Here is a 14,449-nt window from a genome sequence, read left to right as displayed (position 1 = left end):
AATCCTCCTAACAATCCTATGAGTTAGATGCTATTACCCTACTATTCTCCATTTTACAGATGAGGCTAAGTAATTTACCCAGGGTCACAAAACTGGTTTGTTGGGGAGGTGGGATTTGAACCTAGGAAATACAGCTCAGTGCTACTATATTATTTGCCTCTAAGAGGGTAGTGATGAGAGCAATTCATTTTGCTTTAGTTTATTTGCCAAATTGAAGCTTTCTTTGAGACTTCTGAGACCTCCAACATCGTATGTATTATATCAGGCAAAATATACCGTATTGGATTCAATATCATGTTTAATAATATTTTTTTCTTCCTTTCTTTTTCTCTTGGAGACAGTCTTACCCTGTCTCCCAGGCTGGAGTGCAGTGGCGTGATCTCAGCTCACTGCACCCTCCGCCTCCCAGGTTCAAGCAATTCTTCTGCCTCAGCCTCCTGAGTAGCTAGGATTATAGGCACCCACAACCACGCCTGGCTAATTTTTGTAGTTTTAGTAGAGACAGGGTTTCACCATGTTGGCCAGGCTGGTCTCAAACTCCTGACCTCAGGCGATCCACCTGCCTTGGCCTCCCAGAGTGCTGGGATTACAGGCGTGAGCCACCACACCTGGCCAAAAAAAGCTAGATTTTTAAAGTCTATTTGTAGCTTAGAATTCATGGAAAATTCATTTTCAATGTGGAGGAAAACTTGTTTAACGGGCTGGTGATTCACCATTTGCTGTGCTAGCCTCCTTGTGTGTAACTATCTCACCTTTTACTCACTTAAAATTCAATTTGCAGCACAACCCAATTCAATTTAATTTTCCATCAGATCATTTTCTTTTGGCAGCTTCAGAGGTGGTCAACTTTAACATAAAAACAATTTCCTTCCAATTAAGTTGAGCTTCATCAGGATCTGTATTTTTACAAGGCTTTGCCTAGGAAGTTGCTCTTTGAAAACATGATTATGCAGTTACAGAATAAAGGCTGTTCTTTTCCCCAAAAAATATTTTTCTAATAAATCTGTTCCCAAAGTAAGCATCTTTTGGTGTTTTCCTTTTAAGAAATATTATTGGTTATTCTTAAAGAATATAATATTCTACTGCTTGAAAGAAAATCTCTGAAGCATATAAGAGTCTAAGCCTCATGGTATTTCAAAGTAATGATAGAAGGGCAGTGAATAAGTAGCTAATCAGCATTCATGTGAGATACAGAAACCTCATCTGTGATTGTGTTTTACTCTTCATTTCTGAGTTGCTGATAAGTTTGAAAATCAACCAGCATAAGACCTTCAAATTATTATAAAATTAGTTATTTTTATGGGAAAACTTTTTCATTTATTGAGCATTTCTGAATGAGAAAATTTTTCCATCCAATTAATTGGCCTTCCATGATTAATGTGAATTTCTCAGTTTAGTCACTGATAAAAGTTAAGATTTAAGAGAAACCAGGGTACAAATAAGAAAAAGTTCTATGAAAATAGAAATTCAAATCCACATTATGATATTGATAACTCTTCTTGATGAAGCTACTTTGCTTACTGGTCCATTTAAAAGAAAATTCAAAGTAACAAACTTGTAGAATCTGGAAAATAAAAGAGAAAAATACATTTTGTTAATCTTTTGATTTGCTTTCTTCTGGTGTTTTTGTTATGTATATTATTACTTGTTACTTTTTTTATACTAGTCTCATAGCTTTTTCAGTATTGCCCTATAGACTTTATAAGCTTTATTTTTAAATATTATATAACATTTCAAGATGTGTCTATTTTGCTGTTACTGAATACTTAATTTGCTTATAATTTTAAAATTGTTATGGTTAGGATACACACAGTTAAGATCATGGAATTCCTGTATTTCAAGTTATTTCTTTAGAAAAAAAATTGCTGAAGGATGCCCACTGCTAGCAATATTAACATTTTATGTCTTTTATTATCAGTTGTCAAATTTCTTTCTAAATGATTGTAGAAATGTATGTCATTCATTTTAATATTATTAAAATATTAGCAAAGTATTACATAAATATTAAAAATATTAATAAAAATCAAATTATCTGAATAGTTATTAAAAAACAAATTTTTATTTGTATTAATATTTTCCATGGTGGTCGTAAATAGAGAATGGGCTGCTAGCCATTTAAGTGAGTGGTAACTCTTTTTATATCTAATTTATTTCCAGTTTGCCTTCAAAGTTGTTAGAAATTGCTTTTGACTGTATTGAGACCTTTCTAAATTGTCTTTCATAGATCAGACACCCTTCACTGGGGGGGTTGCCCATTAAGTCTCTGGAAGAGATTAAAAGTCTTTTCCAGAGATGGTCTGTCCGAAGATCAAGTTCTCCATCGCTTAACAGTGGGAAAGAGCCATCTTCTGGAGTTCCAAACGCCTTCGTGAGCAGACTCCCTCTCTTTAGTCGAATGAAACCAGCTTCACCTGTGGAGGAAGAGGTCTCCCAGGTGTGTGAGAGCCCCCAGTGCTCCAGTAGCTCAGCTTGCTGCACAGAAACAGAGAAACAACACGGTGATGCAGGCCTCCTGAATGGCAAGGCAGAGTCCCTCCCTGGACAGCCATTGGCCTGCAACCTGTGTTATGAGGCCGAGAGCCCAGACGAAGCGGCCTTAGTGTATGCTGCCAGGGCTTACCAATGCACTTTACGGTCTCGGACACCAGAGCAGGTCATGGTGGACTTTGCTGCTTTGGGACCATTAACATTTCAGCTCCTACACATCCTGCCCTTTGACTCAGTGAGAAAAAGAATGTCTGTTGTGGTCCGACACCCTCTTTCCAATCAAGTTGTGGTGTATACGAAAGGCGCTGATTCTGTGATCATGGAGTTACTGTCGGTGGCTTCCCCAGGTAAGTTTATACAAAGGTGAAATAGTAGTGATTTGAAAAGCTCGGAGATTAAAAGAGCATACTTGATGGCTTTATAAAGGCAAAGAAACAGCTATTTGGGGACTAATCACATTTGGTGAAGTAGGGGGAAGCTGCCTAGGATTTGATGGGAAAGCAAGTAAGTTTTGGGGCTACCCAGATCTGAGTTCAAATGTGAACTCCATCATTAGGTGGGTCTTGATAAAGTTAGCTAACTATTCTGTGCCTAAGTCTTCAACTCAATGGGTCTTAGAGTACCTCCTTTATAGGTTCCTGAAAGGTTTAATGACATACTATATGCAATGTATGAAGAGCCTTTGGCCAAGTCCCTAGCAAATGGAAAGTGCCCAATAAATGTCAGCTAGCAGCATTATAGTTATGTTACTGTTGTTATTGATGATTTGGGAACAGTGTTTGTATCAGGTTCTTGTACTTTCCTCTGCCCAAGGGGAAAGAAACGAGGGAAAGATTTATTCTGAGTGGACCCTTTTATAGATACCCATTTGGGATTCAAAACCAGAAGGCTTTTTTATTTGTTTTTTTAGTGTGGATAAAACCACTATTGTTTTAAAAAGTATTTCTGTAATTTGGCAGACTGGTAGGAACTCAAGCATCTTGTCCATTATTTCAGATGGAGCAAGTCTGGAGAAACAACAGATGATAGTAAGGGAGAAAACTCAGAAGCACTTGGATGACTATGCCAAACAAGGCCTTCGTACTTTATGTATAGCAAAGAAGGTGAGACTGCTTAGTGCGCTCCATCTTTTTTGTTTTTTCCCTTGTTTAGCTATCACTGACTGAAAACCAGCGTGTAGCAAACCCTAATCCAGATACTGGGGAAAGTCCCCTGGACACTGGCTCTCTTTTTACCTTCTCTATTCCATATATTGGTTGGTTGAAGTTTGTTCAAAGTATTTTGCTACAAGGATCCCTAAAACTTATAGTCTCTAAGTTCTTGTATGTTTCAATATGTCCGTGAGTGACTTTATATGTAAACAGTTGTTTGGCTGGGAATAAAAATCTCTGGATCTTACTTTCTTTCCCCCAGGACTTTGAAAATGTTGATCTCTCTGTCTTACAGCATTAAGTCTGCTCTGGAAAGAATGAGGGCACAGATGAGCCTTAATTTTTTCATAATAAGCTCTTAATACTCTTTTCTTATGTGCCCGTAAGTATTTATATGTAAATCCAGGTAAATATCCTAGATATTATCTCAGTATTGATTATTCTTTATTGAGAATGCATATCCTTTCTAAACAAAAGTTTAGCAAGAAAGAAGATGGAGCTCCAATAAATTATTTGAGAGATGTTCTCACCGGAACTTTTCATTTCTTACCCAAGGTTTAGTTCATGGGAGCTGCATTAGGGAAAGTGGGATCTGTTGTAGACCCCAAGGAACTCAGTCAACCAGCTGCATAAGGAATCAAAAGTCTGATGGCTGGGCACAGTAGCTCATGCCTGTAATCAGGAGGCTGAGGCAGGTGGATCACCTGAGGTCAGGAGTTCAAGATCAGCCTGGCTAACATGGTGAAACCCCGTCTCTACTAAAAACACAAAAATTAGCCGGATCTGGTGGTGCATGCCTGTAATCCCAGCTACTCAGGAGGCTGAGACAGGAGAATTGCTTGAACCTGGGAGGCAGAGGTTGCAGTGAACTGAGATTGCGCCACTGCACTCCAGCCTGGACGACAGAGCAAAACTCCATCTCAAAACAAAAACAAAACCAAAAACAAAAAGCCTGCCCCACACACAGTTAAAGGAAGAATGGAGAGTTCAAGATCAAACCAACTCTGCCTTTTCAATTGAATGATCCTACCCTTGATTAAAATGTAGCCCAACAGGTGTCAGATTCTCTCAAATCGAATGACCTGTGGGCAGGAATAAGTAGACAGAGAGGGGAATTGCCTCACCTGCTTTACTCCACTCTGCTTTATAAAAACTGAAATGTAGATTTCTCCTTCTATGGCAACCTAAAGACAAAGGAAAATATATCATTGATCACTTCCCCAGGAATTTCATTTAATTTTTCCTTGGAATAAGACTTGTTTCACCCATAGGGCCCTTCTCTTTTTACCATTCATTAACTACATAAAATAACCATCAAAGGAGAATGGCGTGAACCTGGGAGGCGGAGCTTGTAGTGAGCCGAGATCAGGCCATTGCACTCCAGCCTGGGCCAGAGCGAGACTCTGTCTCAAAAACAAAAACAAAACAAAACAAACAAACAAAAAAACATCAAAAGGTATGAAAGGTGCTGCTGGTTACAGAATCCTTCGAACTAAACAGTCCTGATACCACTTTCTCAACTGCACCATTAGAATCAAACTGGATTTAACTGTCAATTGGAGACCACTCCCAACTGCATACTTTCTGATTTAATTAAAGACATTAACCCGCTGTCATCATATATGGTGCCTAGAATTTCCAGAGATGCTGAGTTAAAGGGTCATCCATCATCAGTGTTGCACTAGTCTGACCACAGAGTTTGGGAAGCTAGTGTCCAGGTGGTGTGAGGATATGGATCTGACATGGCTGTGCCCAGAGGGAGGAATATGTAAAACAAGTTGATGGTTTGATATTTTGCCAGAGGTCAGTCCTGGTATTCCCACAAGATCATATGGCTTGCTTCATACCTCTCTTTTAATTCTTCCCATAGGTCATGAGTGACACTGAATATGCAGAGTGGCTGAGGAATCATTTTTTAGCTGAAACCAGCATTGACAACAGGGAAGAATTACTACTTGAATCTGCCATGAGGTTGGAGAACAAACTTACATTACTTGGTAGGTGAATTACGTTTGTATTGCCTGAATGGAGGATTTTGAAAAACACTGGATATCTTTGAATAAGGGTTATTTTCTTCCATTGTTATCTAGTAAACATATATGGTTCTGCCTACCCTGTCCAGTCTGATCTCTATCCAACTTCCAATCCATTCTATTCTGTTGTCCACTGCAGTGAACTAGACTTCACTTGTGATGGGGTCAGGATGGTCACCCCAAGAAGATCATGTAAAATCCAACACTTAACATAGATTACAAAGCCAAGTAAATGTTCCAATAAATATCTTGGTTCAAATCAAGATAAATATCAAGAATAGAGTTTCTTATCAGGCATTGGATAAGGTGCTTAATACGTGTTATCTTTTTTTTGAATTCTCACAACAAATCTCTATCTTATGTAGAGGAAATTCGGGGCACAGAGCAGTTCAATGACTTGTTCAAGGTCACATGCCAGTAGCTGACAGTTACTCATTAACCAAACATGGAGCTCATGTTTGCCTGGCTCCAAGCTTTTTATCCTGCACCTGCTACTGGACTAAGGAAATTTATTTTTCTTCTCTTCCTGATTTCAGCTAAAATTGCACAACTGACCCCTCTTGTCTTGGATTAAACTGCATCTTAGAATTATCTGAAGCACTTTAAAAAATATTGATGCCTGCATCCTATCCCCTGAGATTCTGATTCAAGTGATCTGTTGTGTGGCTTGGGCATTGGAATTTTTTAAAGCTCCCTAAAGTGATGCTAAAGGCGGTCAAGTTTGAGAACCACTGTCTTAGAGTCTGGAGATCTAGATTCTAATATAAGCTCTGATATACCAAGATACCAGCTTCTGAGCTCCATTCCTCTATTTAGGAGGAAAACATTGACCTAACTTAGTATCTAGCAAATGGACCAATGATGCCTACCCTAAGTGATTTCTCTGTGACAGTGTAAGTAGTATACGTCCACATTTCCTCATCTGCGATTCCAAAATCAAAAATGCTCCATGGGTTTAGTGCCAAAACTCATTTGGCAGAAAAATCATACCTGATTTGATATAAGATTATTTATAGTTATTATCCTAATTTAGGTGAACATTTGTCAGTTTTCCTGCAGAAATATTAATATGCTTGATTAACAAGTATTATAGAATATGGTATATGCACCATATTACTTTTTTAATATCTGAAAAATGTTTGAATTCCAAAACACATATGGCCCCAATTGTTTCAGAAAAGGGAACTGTAGACCCATGAAAGAACACTGCAAATAGACATTGTATCTTACTGGCAGGAGCATTCTTTAAAAGCCTGCCCTTTAAAGGACATGAACAGACATTTTTCTAAAGAAGACAACAAGTGGCCAACAAACATGAAAAAATGCTCAACATCACTAGTTATCAGATGCAGACAAATGCAAATTAAAACCACAATGAGATACCATCTTACACCAGTCAGAATGTCTGTTAAAACGTCAGAAGACAACAGATGTTGGCAAGGATGCAGAGAAAAGGGAACGCTTATATACTGCTGGTTGGAATGTAAATTAGTACAACCTCTATGGAAAACAGTGTGGAGATTCTCAAAGAACTGAAAATGGAATTACCATTCAATCCAACAATCCCACTACTGGGTATCTACCCAAAGGAAAAGAAATCATTATATCAAAAAAGTACCTGCAATCATAGGCTTATCACAGCACTGTTCACAATAGCAAAGTCACAGAATCAGATATCTAAGTGTCCACCAACAAATGATTAAAGAAAATGTGATATAATATATATATATATACACACACACATATATATACACAATGGAATCCCACTCAGCCATAAAAAAGAATGAAATTGTGTCTTTTGCAGCAACATGGATGAAACTGGATGCCATTATCTTAAGTGAAATAACCCAGAAACAGAAAGTCAAGTACCACACGTTCTCACTTATAAGTGAGAGCTAAATAACATGTATACATGGACATGGAAAATGAAATAGTAGACATTGGAGACTCAGAAAAGTGGGAGGATAGGTCAGGGAGCAAGGGATGAGAAATTACCTAACAGGTACAATTTACACTATTTGCATGATGGTTACACTGAGAGCCCAGATTTCACCCCTACACAATATATCAGTGTAACAAAACTGCGTTTGTGCCCCCTAAATCTATAATAATAAAAATAAAATCCCGCCCTTATCCTTGGGAATATCATAGAATTATAAAATTGTAGTGTAAGGTTGCATAAATAATTGACTCAAATCCCTTCAATTTACAGATAAGAAATCTAGCCAAAAGGAGAACGAGTAAGTTTGATAAATCCATTGATCCCTGAGGCTTCCTTCCCAAAATATTACATTGCATATAATTTTGGTCTGGGTTGTCAAACCTCCTTTGACTCTCCTGAGCAGCTGGGCAGTTTATGTAGTGCAGGGTTGAGTTGGCTAACAGATATGATTCAACTGTAGACTAGTTGAGCTTCAGCTGGCTTTGGTTTCTTACAAGTCCTATTGCACTTTGGTTATTTTTTAGGTGCTACTGGCATTGAAGACCGTCTGCAGGAGGGAGTCCCTGAATCTATAGAAGCTCTTCACAAAGCGGGCATCAAGATCTGGATGCTGACAGGGGACAAGCAGGAGACAGCTGTCAACATAGCTTATGCATGCAAACTACTGGAGCCAGATGACAAGCTTTTTATCCTCAATACCCAAAGTAAAGTGCGTATATTGAGATTAAATCTGTTCTTCTGTATTTTCAAAGGCATTGGAACATTTGAGATTTGATGTATGCAAGGATAAAAAAACAAAACAAAACAGCAACCGTTAGCTTTTTTTGTTGTTTGTTTCTTTGTTTTTGTTTTTTTGAGACGGAATCTTGCTCTGTCACCCAGGCTGGAGTGCAGTGGTGCGATATCTTGGCTCACTGCAACCTCCACCTCCCAGATTCAAGCAATTCTGCTTCAGCCTCTCAAGTAGCTGGGATTACAGGCATCTGCCACCACGCCTGGCTAATTTTTGTATTTTTAGTAGAGACGGGGTTTCACCATGTTGGCCAGGCTGATCTTGAACTCTTGACCTCAAGTGATCCGCCAGCTTTGGCCTCCCAAAGTGCTGGGATTACGGGGTGAGCCACTGTGCCCTGGCCAGCAACCATTAGCTTCTTGATAATTTTTTCTATCCAGAAACCTACCTTGTGCTTGGAAGGGTGTCATAGTTCTTCTAAAGTCTTGACGGAAAATTATAATGGTTCAGAGGAATCATTGCTGAATAAAGGCATTAGAAGAAAGTTTTTTTTTTTTATTTGCTTTCCCCCCTCCACACTGGATTACCAGGGATCTGACAGGACTTAGCCCAAAATGAGAAAATATATCAAGTCCTGATACAGGAATCTATCTCCCTTTTAAGATAAGAAAAAGTGATAGTTTTTATTGAAATCAGGTGAATAAATTATTAAATATTTTATGGCAGTTCTAAAAATAGACTCTTAGGGAAATCGTGCCCTCTTGTGGTAATTCCTAGGTAGTGCTCCCGAGAATATCATAAGTTTGAAGAACTGTTTAAGGGAAGAGGAAAATGTCATTTTTTTAAAAAGAAGGAAATTTAAGAGGCTTAGACTCAGCCCAGTTTTTTCTATTTTTGCCTCCCGCTAATCTCTAACACCAATGTTTAATCAGATAAATAAGGGTTTTATTTTTCTCAGAAGCCTTCCAGTATAGTGATCCCCTCCAAGATTTGTGCACATTGTTTATTTTTCTTGAAAAACTTCCTCCCATTCTTCTTCAGCAGTCAGACTTAACCAGTGATATCAATCCCATCACTGCAGTCTGCCTTCTTTGAAATCTTGTGGAGCTTTTCTTCAGGATCACTTCTTGAGCTTTGCCTGCTCAAGGCTGCCATGATTGGTTAACATGTTTTTGTTTGTTTGTTTTTTTGTTTGTTTGTTTTGAGGCAGCCCAGGCTGGAGCGCTATGGCGCGATCTCGGCTCACTGCAAGCTCCGCCTCCCGGGTTCACTCCATTCTCCTGCCTCAGCCTCCCGAGTAGCTGGGACTACAGGCTCCCGACACCACGCCCGGCTAATTTTTTGTGTATTTTTAGTAGAGACGGGGTTTCACCGTGTTAGCCAGGATGGTCTCGACCTCCTGACCTCGTGATCCGCCCGCCTCGGCCTACCAAAGTGCTGGGATTACAGGCGTGAGCCACCGCGCCCGGCCTGGTTAGCATGTTTTTATGGTCAGACCTCAACCAGCACTCAGCTAAACGGTACATTTTGAGAAAAGGGAAAAATAGAGTGGGTTCCCCTTTACGGTGGCCCAGTGACCCATAACCACAACCACCAGCCAACTCCCAGTAGCTGCAGGGGGCAGAACACAAGAAAATACTTAGTCATTTCAGTCACCAAAAGAATGTAGCCTAGGTGGCTGGTAAGACTAGGGATCAAATGCTTGGCCTGCCGCTGACTGAGTATGTGGCCTTAGGGAGTTACTTACCCTCCTGTGCCGCTTTTTCTTTACTCGTAATGGGAGAGTAATGACTGTTTAATGGGGTTTTTGTGAGCATTAAATGAAAAAATATAAATTGTTTAATGCGGTGCCTATCAGATGAGAGGGGTTCAGTAAGCATTAAAAAAGAAAAATAGAGATTGTTGTGAACAGTAAAATCTTTAGGACTGTGAAATTCATTTATAATTGCAATATATCCATATAAAAAATTACACTTATACCCTTAAATTTATATAAATAAAAAAATTATTTATAAATACACAATTTATCTTATGTTTAAAGGCATTTAAAACTATCGATTCAAGAAGTATTTACTGAGTACCTATAATTTTTTTGCTATCGATAGCTATTCCACATGTGTGAATTTTCCAAATAACTAAACAGAATACAACAAACATAATTTAGTTTTATCACAACTCAAGATAAAAAGCCAGGCACATAGTATGGGCTCAGTCACTAGTATTTAACTCTTTTCTTTCCACCTCACACTCCTAGTCCCTCAGGAATCACTAAGATTTTAAAAGGACTTGAAGATCATGGAGCCCAGTGTGTCACTTAGTGAAGGAATTGCTCCTATAACATTCTAAGCAGGCAATGTGGCAGCCAGTGGAATGTCTGAAGTTACCTTTGTGTCATCTTTACAAATTTCCATCAACGTTGTTCTTCAATTTACAAATTAGATTATAAGTGTTGCCAGTTGCAAACTTTACCTTTTACTCTCATAAAAGTTTTTTTTCTTCATTTGTTTTAATACAGTCATATCCTGTTTGTAACTAGTTACTGCATTGGAATATACAACGGCCTTTCAGGATTGGTCATTTAATTTTTTAAGTTTTATTTTTGTAATTTCATTTAAATTTTTCTCCTCAGATTGGTAACTTTCTATCTTCATAATTTATATTATAATCTACAAAAAGGCTTTCCATACCTGATCTCATTTGACAATTACAGCAAATAGACATAGAAGATAAATTATCTGTTTTATAACCTGAGACTCCAAATGCTTGTGATTTCTCTAAGTACAGCTGATTACTAAACTTTAAATTTTCTGATTCCTATTTCAGTATATTTTCTAATTATGTATTACATATTACATATATACAGTTGATTCTCCTTATTTGTAGAGTTACGGTTTATGTAGTTGCCCCGAGCTCTGAATTAGCAAACACTGACCACTGCTTTTAGAGGAGATACAAAGTTAGCTTCCTCTGATTACAACATACTGTCAACAATCAATACATGACCTTGTTTCTTCTGAAATGTACCTTATTTAATATGCATATTAATGATTCATTAACGTTAAATGCATTGCCAACAGACTGTAACTTATACCCAAACAAAGTTTATCTAACATGGGTAAGTTCCCCCCATAGGACACATCACAGCCTTTTTTGCTTGGAAACACTGCAGCCCATGATTGGGAGTCATTTTAAACAGCAAAATCACTGACAAAAAGCAGAAAGATGCAAAAAATATGGCACCAAATAGCCCATGAAAAGAAGACTTTGCTACAGTTTGAGAACTGGCAAAAGAAGGCATCATGGTGTTCAGCTTCAGCTGGGAATGGGCATATCACATGACTTAAATGTCACTCTATGCATATGACACTCAAATGTCACTCTATGACATGTAACCACAAAAACATCTCAAGTATTGTGAAATTACAGATAAATTTTATCAAGCAGAAGAATTCACAAATGTGGAATCCACAGATAATGAAGATTAGCTGTGTGTGTGTATGCATACTTCTGTTATTTTTATAATGAAAAAAATAGTTAATTTGTAAAACCTAAACACATACTCAAATAAATAGAAGAGTACAAAACCCTTTATAATCAATTTATAATCATAAAACTACAATTTAAAATCATATTTTGGAGAATATCCACACAGACTGTATTCTGTATACTGTAAGCATATTGATGCCACAAAGACTATATTTATATTATTGTATGGTATTGCAGCTGTATTCTTTCAATTACAATACCTTAAACACAATCTGATGTTAATGTTTTCAATGATTGCGAGGCATGTTACTTTCTAAATGTGCCATTTTAATTTAACCAAACTCCAAAAGAGTTTTAAAAATAATTTTTACTATGATGTAATGAGCCGTATGAGCGTATCTGATTCATCTTTGTATACTTTTCCTTAAGGGCTTTGGAGGTGTATGGGATCAAATTCATTCCTAAAATGGAGCCCTGTGAACACTCCCCAAGAGCGTTTATAGTTTTTGTGCTGTTTCATGTGCACATATCCATATATACTTCTTCCTTGCTTTTCTTATTTTGTTGTAGGTTGAGAAATGCTTGATAAAACAGCATTTAAAATCAAAGCAAACAAGCTCTGAGTGAGAGCTCTTTCACGAATAAACTATTTCAGACTTAGTGTATAAACTAAACTTAAATTCACTGCTCTGGATTTGGAATTTGTTCTTAGTGGTCACTTGACACAATAATTTCTGGATAAGCTTATTGTTCATCTTCTTGAGTAGAATTCATTCAGTGAATGTTTACTGAGTACCTGATGTGATCCTCTTTTAAGCCTCATGAAGGCTTCAAAAGGAAATTAAAAGTGATAACTGCCTTTAAAGAACTTCCTAACTAGTGTGGAGTGAGGATGTATGCAAAGGAGACGTGATAAGTACCACAAAGAACATCCTGGCCAGAATGCAAGTGCCATGAGGGCAGGAATTTTCATGTTTATTGGTGTAGCTCCAGCTCTTAGAATGTTTTCTAATATATAGTTTCTCATTAAATACTTAGTGAGTGAATGAATACGTTGAATCAAAAAGAAGATAAAAGCAATAATTACTATTTCAAATGCCTGCCATGTGTCATGCCTTACAGTAGGAGTTTTGCATGTATTATTTTGCTTAATCCTCACAACAAGATTATGATGGAAATAATATTTGCATATTTGCATATTTTGAATGAGAAAGTTAAGGCTTAGAGAGGTTACATAGTTTGCCCAAGGTCAAGCAGCTAATAATTGGCAGAATGAGACCAGAGGACTCTTGGGATTCACTGTTCAAGAAGGCAAATTGCACACATGAAGAAATTTCACAGCTATTTCTTTATAAGAAATACTGGTGAGATGTTCCCCCTCCTTTTAACCCATCCCCACATACACACAGAACTCTCTGTGGAAGACTCGTAAAATCTTTGAAAATAATCAGTTATTCATTATTTGAGGTTTTCTCGATTCAGCAATTGCTAAAAAATGACAATAAAAAATGTAACTGGTTCTGACACCAAGGGCGCCTGGAGGCTAACCACCTTTGCCTCTTGTTTCAAGGATGCCTGTGGGATGCTGATGAGCACAATTTTGAAAGAACTTCAGAAGAAAACTCAAGTCCTGCCAGAGCAAGTGTCATTAAGTGAAGATTTACTTCAGCCTCCTGTACCCCAGGACTCAGGGTTACGAGCTGGACTCATTATCACTGGGAAGACCCTGGAGTTTGCCCTGCAAGAAAGTCTACAAAAGCAGTTCCTGGAACTGACATCTTGGTGTCAAGCTGTGGTCTGCTGCCGAGCCACACCGCTGCAGAAAAGTGAAGTGGTGAAATTGGTCCGCAGCCATCTCCAGGTGATGACCCTTGCTATTGGTAAGTGAGGATGAATCTGAGTCCTGCTCTTCTCCCTTTCACACCACACCAGACACCGATCCTTCTGTCTCTTTCTTCTCCCACTGTTCCTTCCATTTTCCTCCTCCCTTTTTCTCTACCACATTCACGCCTTCCCATCACCTATTTGAGCACCTTCCTCCATCACCTATTTGAGCACCTTCTGTGAACCAGGTAATAGGGATGTGACATGGTAAACAATACAATAGTCCAGACTTCTTAGTTTAGTGTCAGACCCCCAAATCAACAAGCTTAAATCAAGTAATAAACTGAATCACAGAACTGAAAAATCCATGTGTTCTACCTTCAGGAAAGCTAAATTCAAGGACATGAGAATTCATTTATTTATCCATTCCACAAATATTTATCAAGTGCCTTTTTTGTACCAGGCATTTTTCTAAGGAATGGAGATACAAGAGTATATAAAATTGACAAACTACCTTTTTACAAGGAACTTACATCTAGTAGGAAGGCATGCAGTAAAACAAAGCATAAATCTGTAAGGTATCAGGTAGTGATAAGTACTATTGAAAAAATAAAGTGGAGTGAGGAGATGTAGAGCACTGGAGATGGGCTGGGGCTGCTCTTTTAAGTACGATTTTCAAAGAAGGTCTCACTGCTAAGGTTGACTGTGAGCAGAGATGTGAAGGAAATCATAAAGGGGCCATGGGAGACATGGAGAACATTTCTGGAAGAGAAGACAGTGAAAATGAAAGCCA

General features: G+C 38.1%; 1 protein-coding gene across 11 annotated transcripts in view; it reads left to right on the top strand.

Annotated features, from left to right (window-relative positions):
* The window catches only part of ATP10D (ATPase phospholipid transporting 10D (putative)), a 113,810-nt gene that overhangs the window by 72,214 nt on the left and 27,147 nt on the right, over window positions 1-14,449 (top strand). For all 11 annotated transcript variants that reach the window (XM_063808919.1, XM_063808918.1, XM_054683164.2 and 8 more), the window contains 5 exons: window positions 2,225-2,834; window positions 3,484-3,590; window positions 5,509-5,635; window positions 8,138-8,322; window positions 13,403-13,712. In XM_063808919.1, coding sequence (XP_063664989.1) covers window positions 2,225-2,834; window positions 3,484-3,590; window positions 5,509-5,635; window positions 8,138-8,322; window positions 13,403-13,712 — 1,339 coding nt within the window. The remainder of the gene's footprint in view (window positions 1-2,224; window positions 2,835-3,483; window positions 3,591-5,508; window positions 5,636-8,137; window positions 8,323-13,402; window positions 13,713-14,449) is intronic.

This window comes from Pan troglodytes, chromosome 3, assembly GCF_028858775.2.
Source record: "Pan troglodytes isolate AG18354 chromosome 3, NHGRI_mPanTro3-v2.0_pri, whole genome shotgun sequence".
In the NCBI taxonomy this organism is placed as follows: Eukaryota; Metazoa; Chordata; class Mammalia; order Primates; family Hominidae; genus Pan; species Pan troglodytes.
Note: the sequence above shows the minus strand (reverse complement) of the source record. Positions and strands in the feature narration are given on the sequence as shown.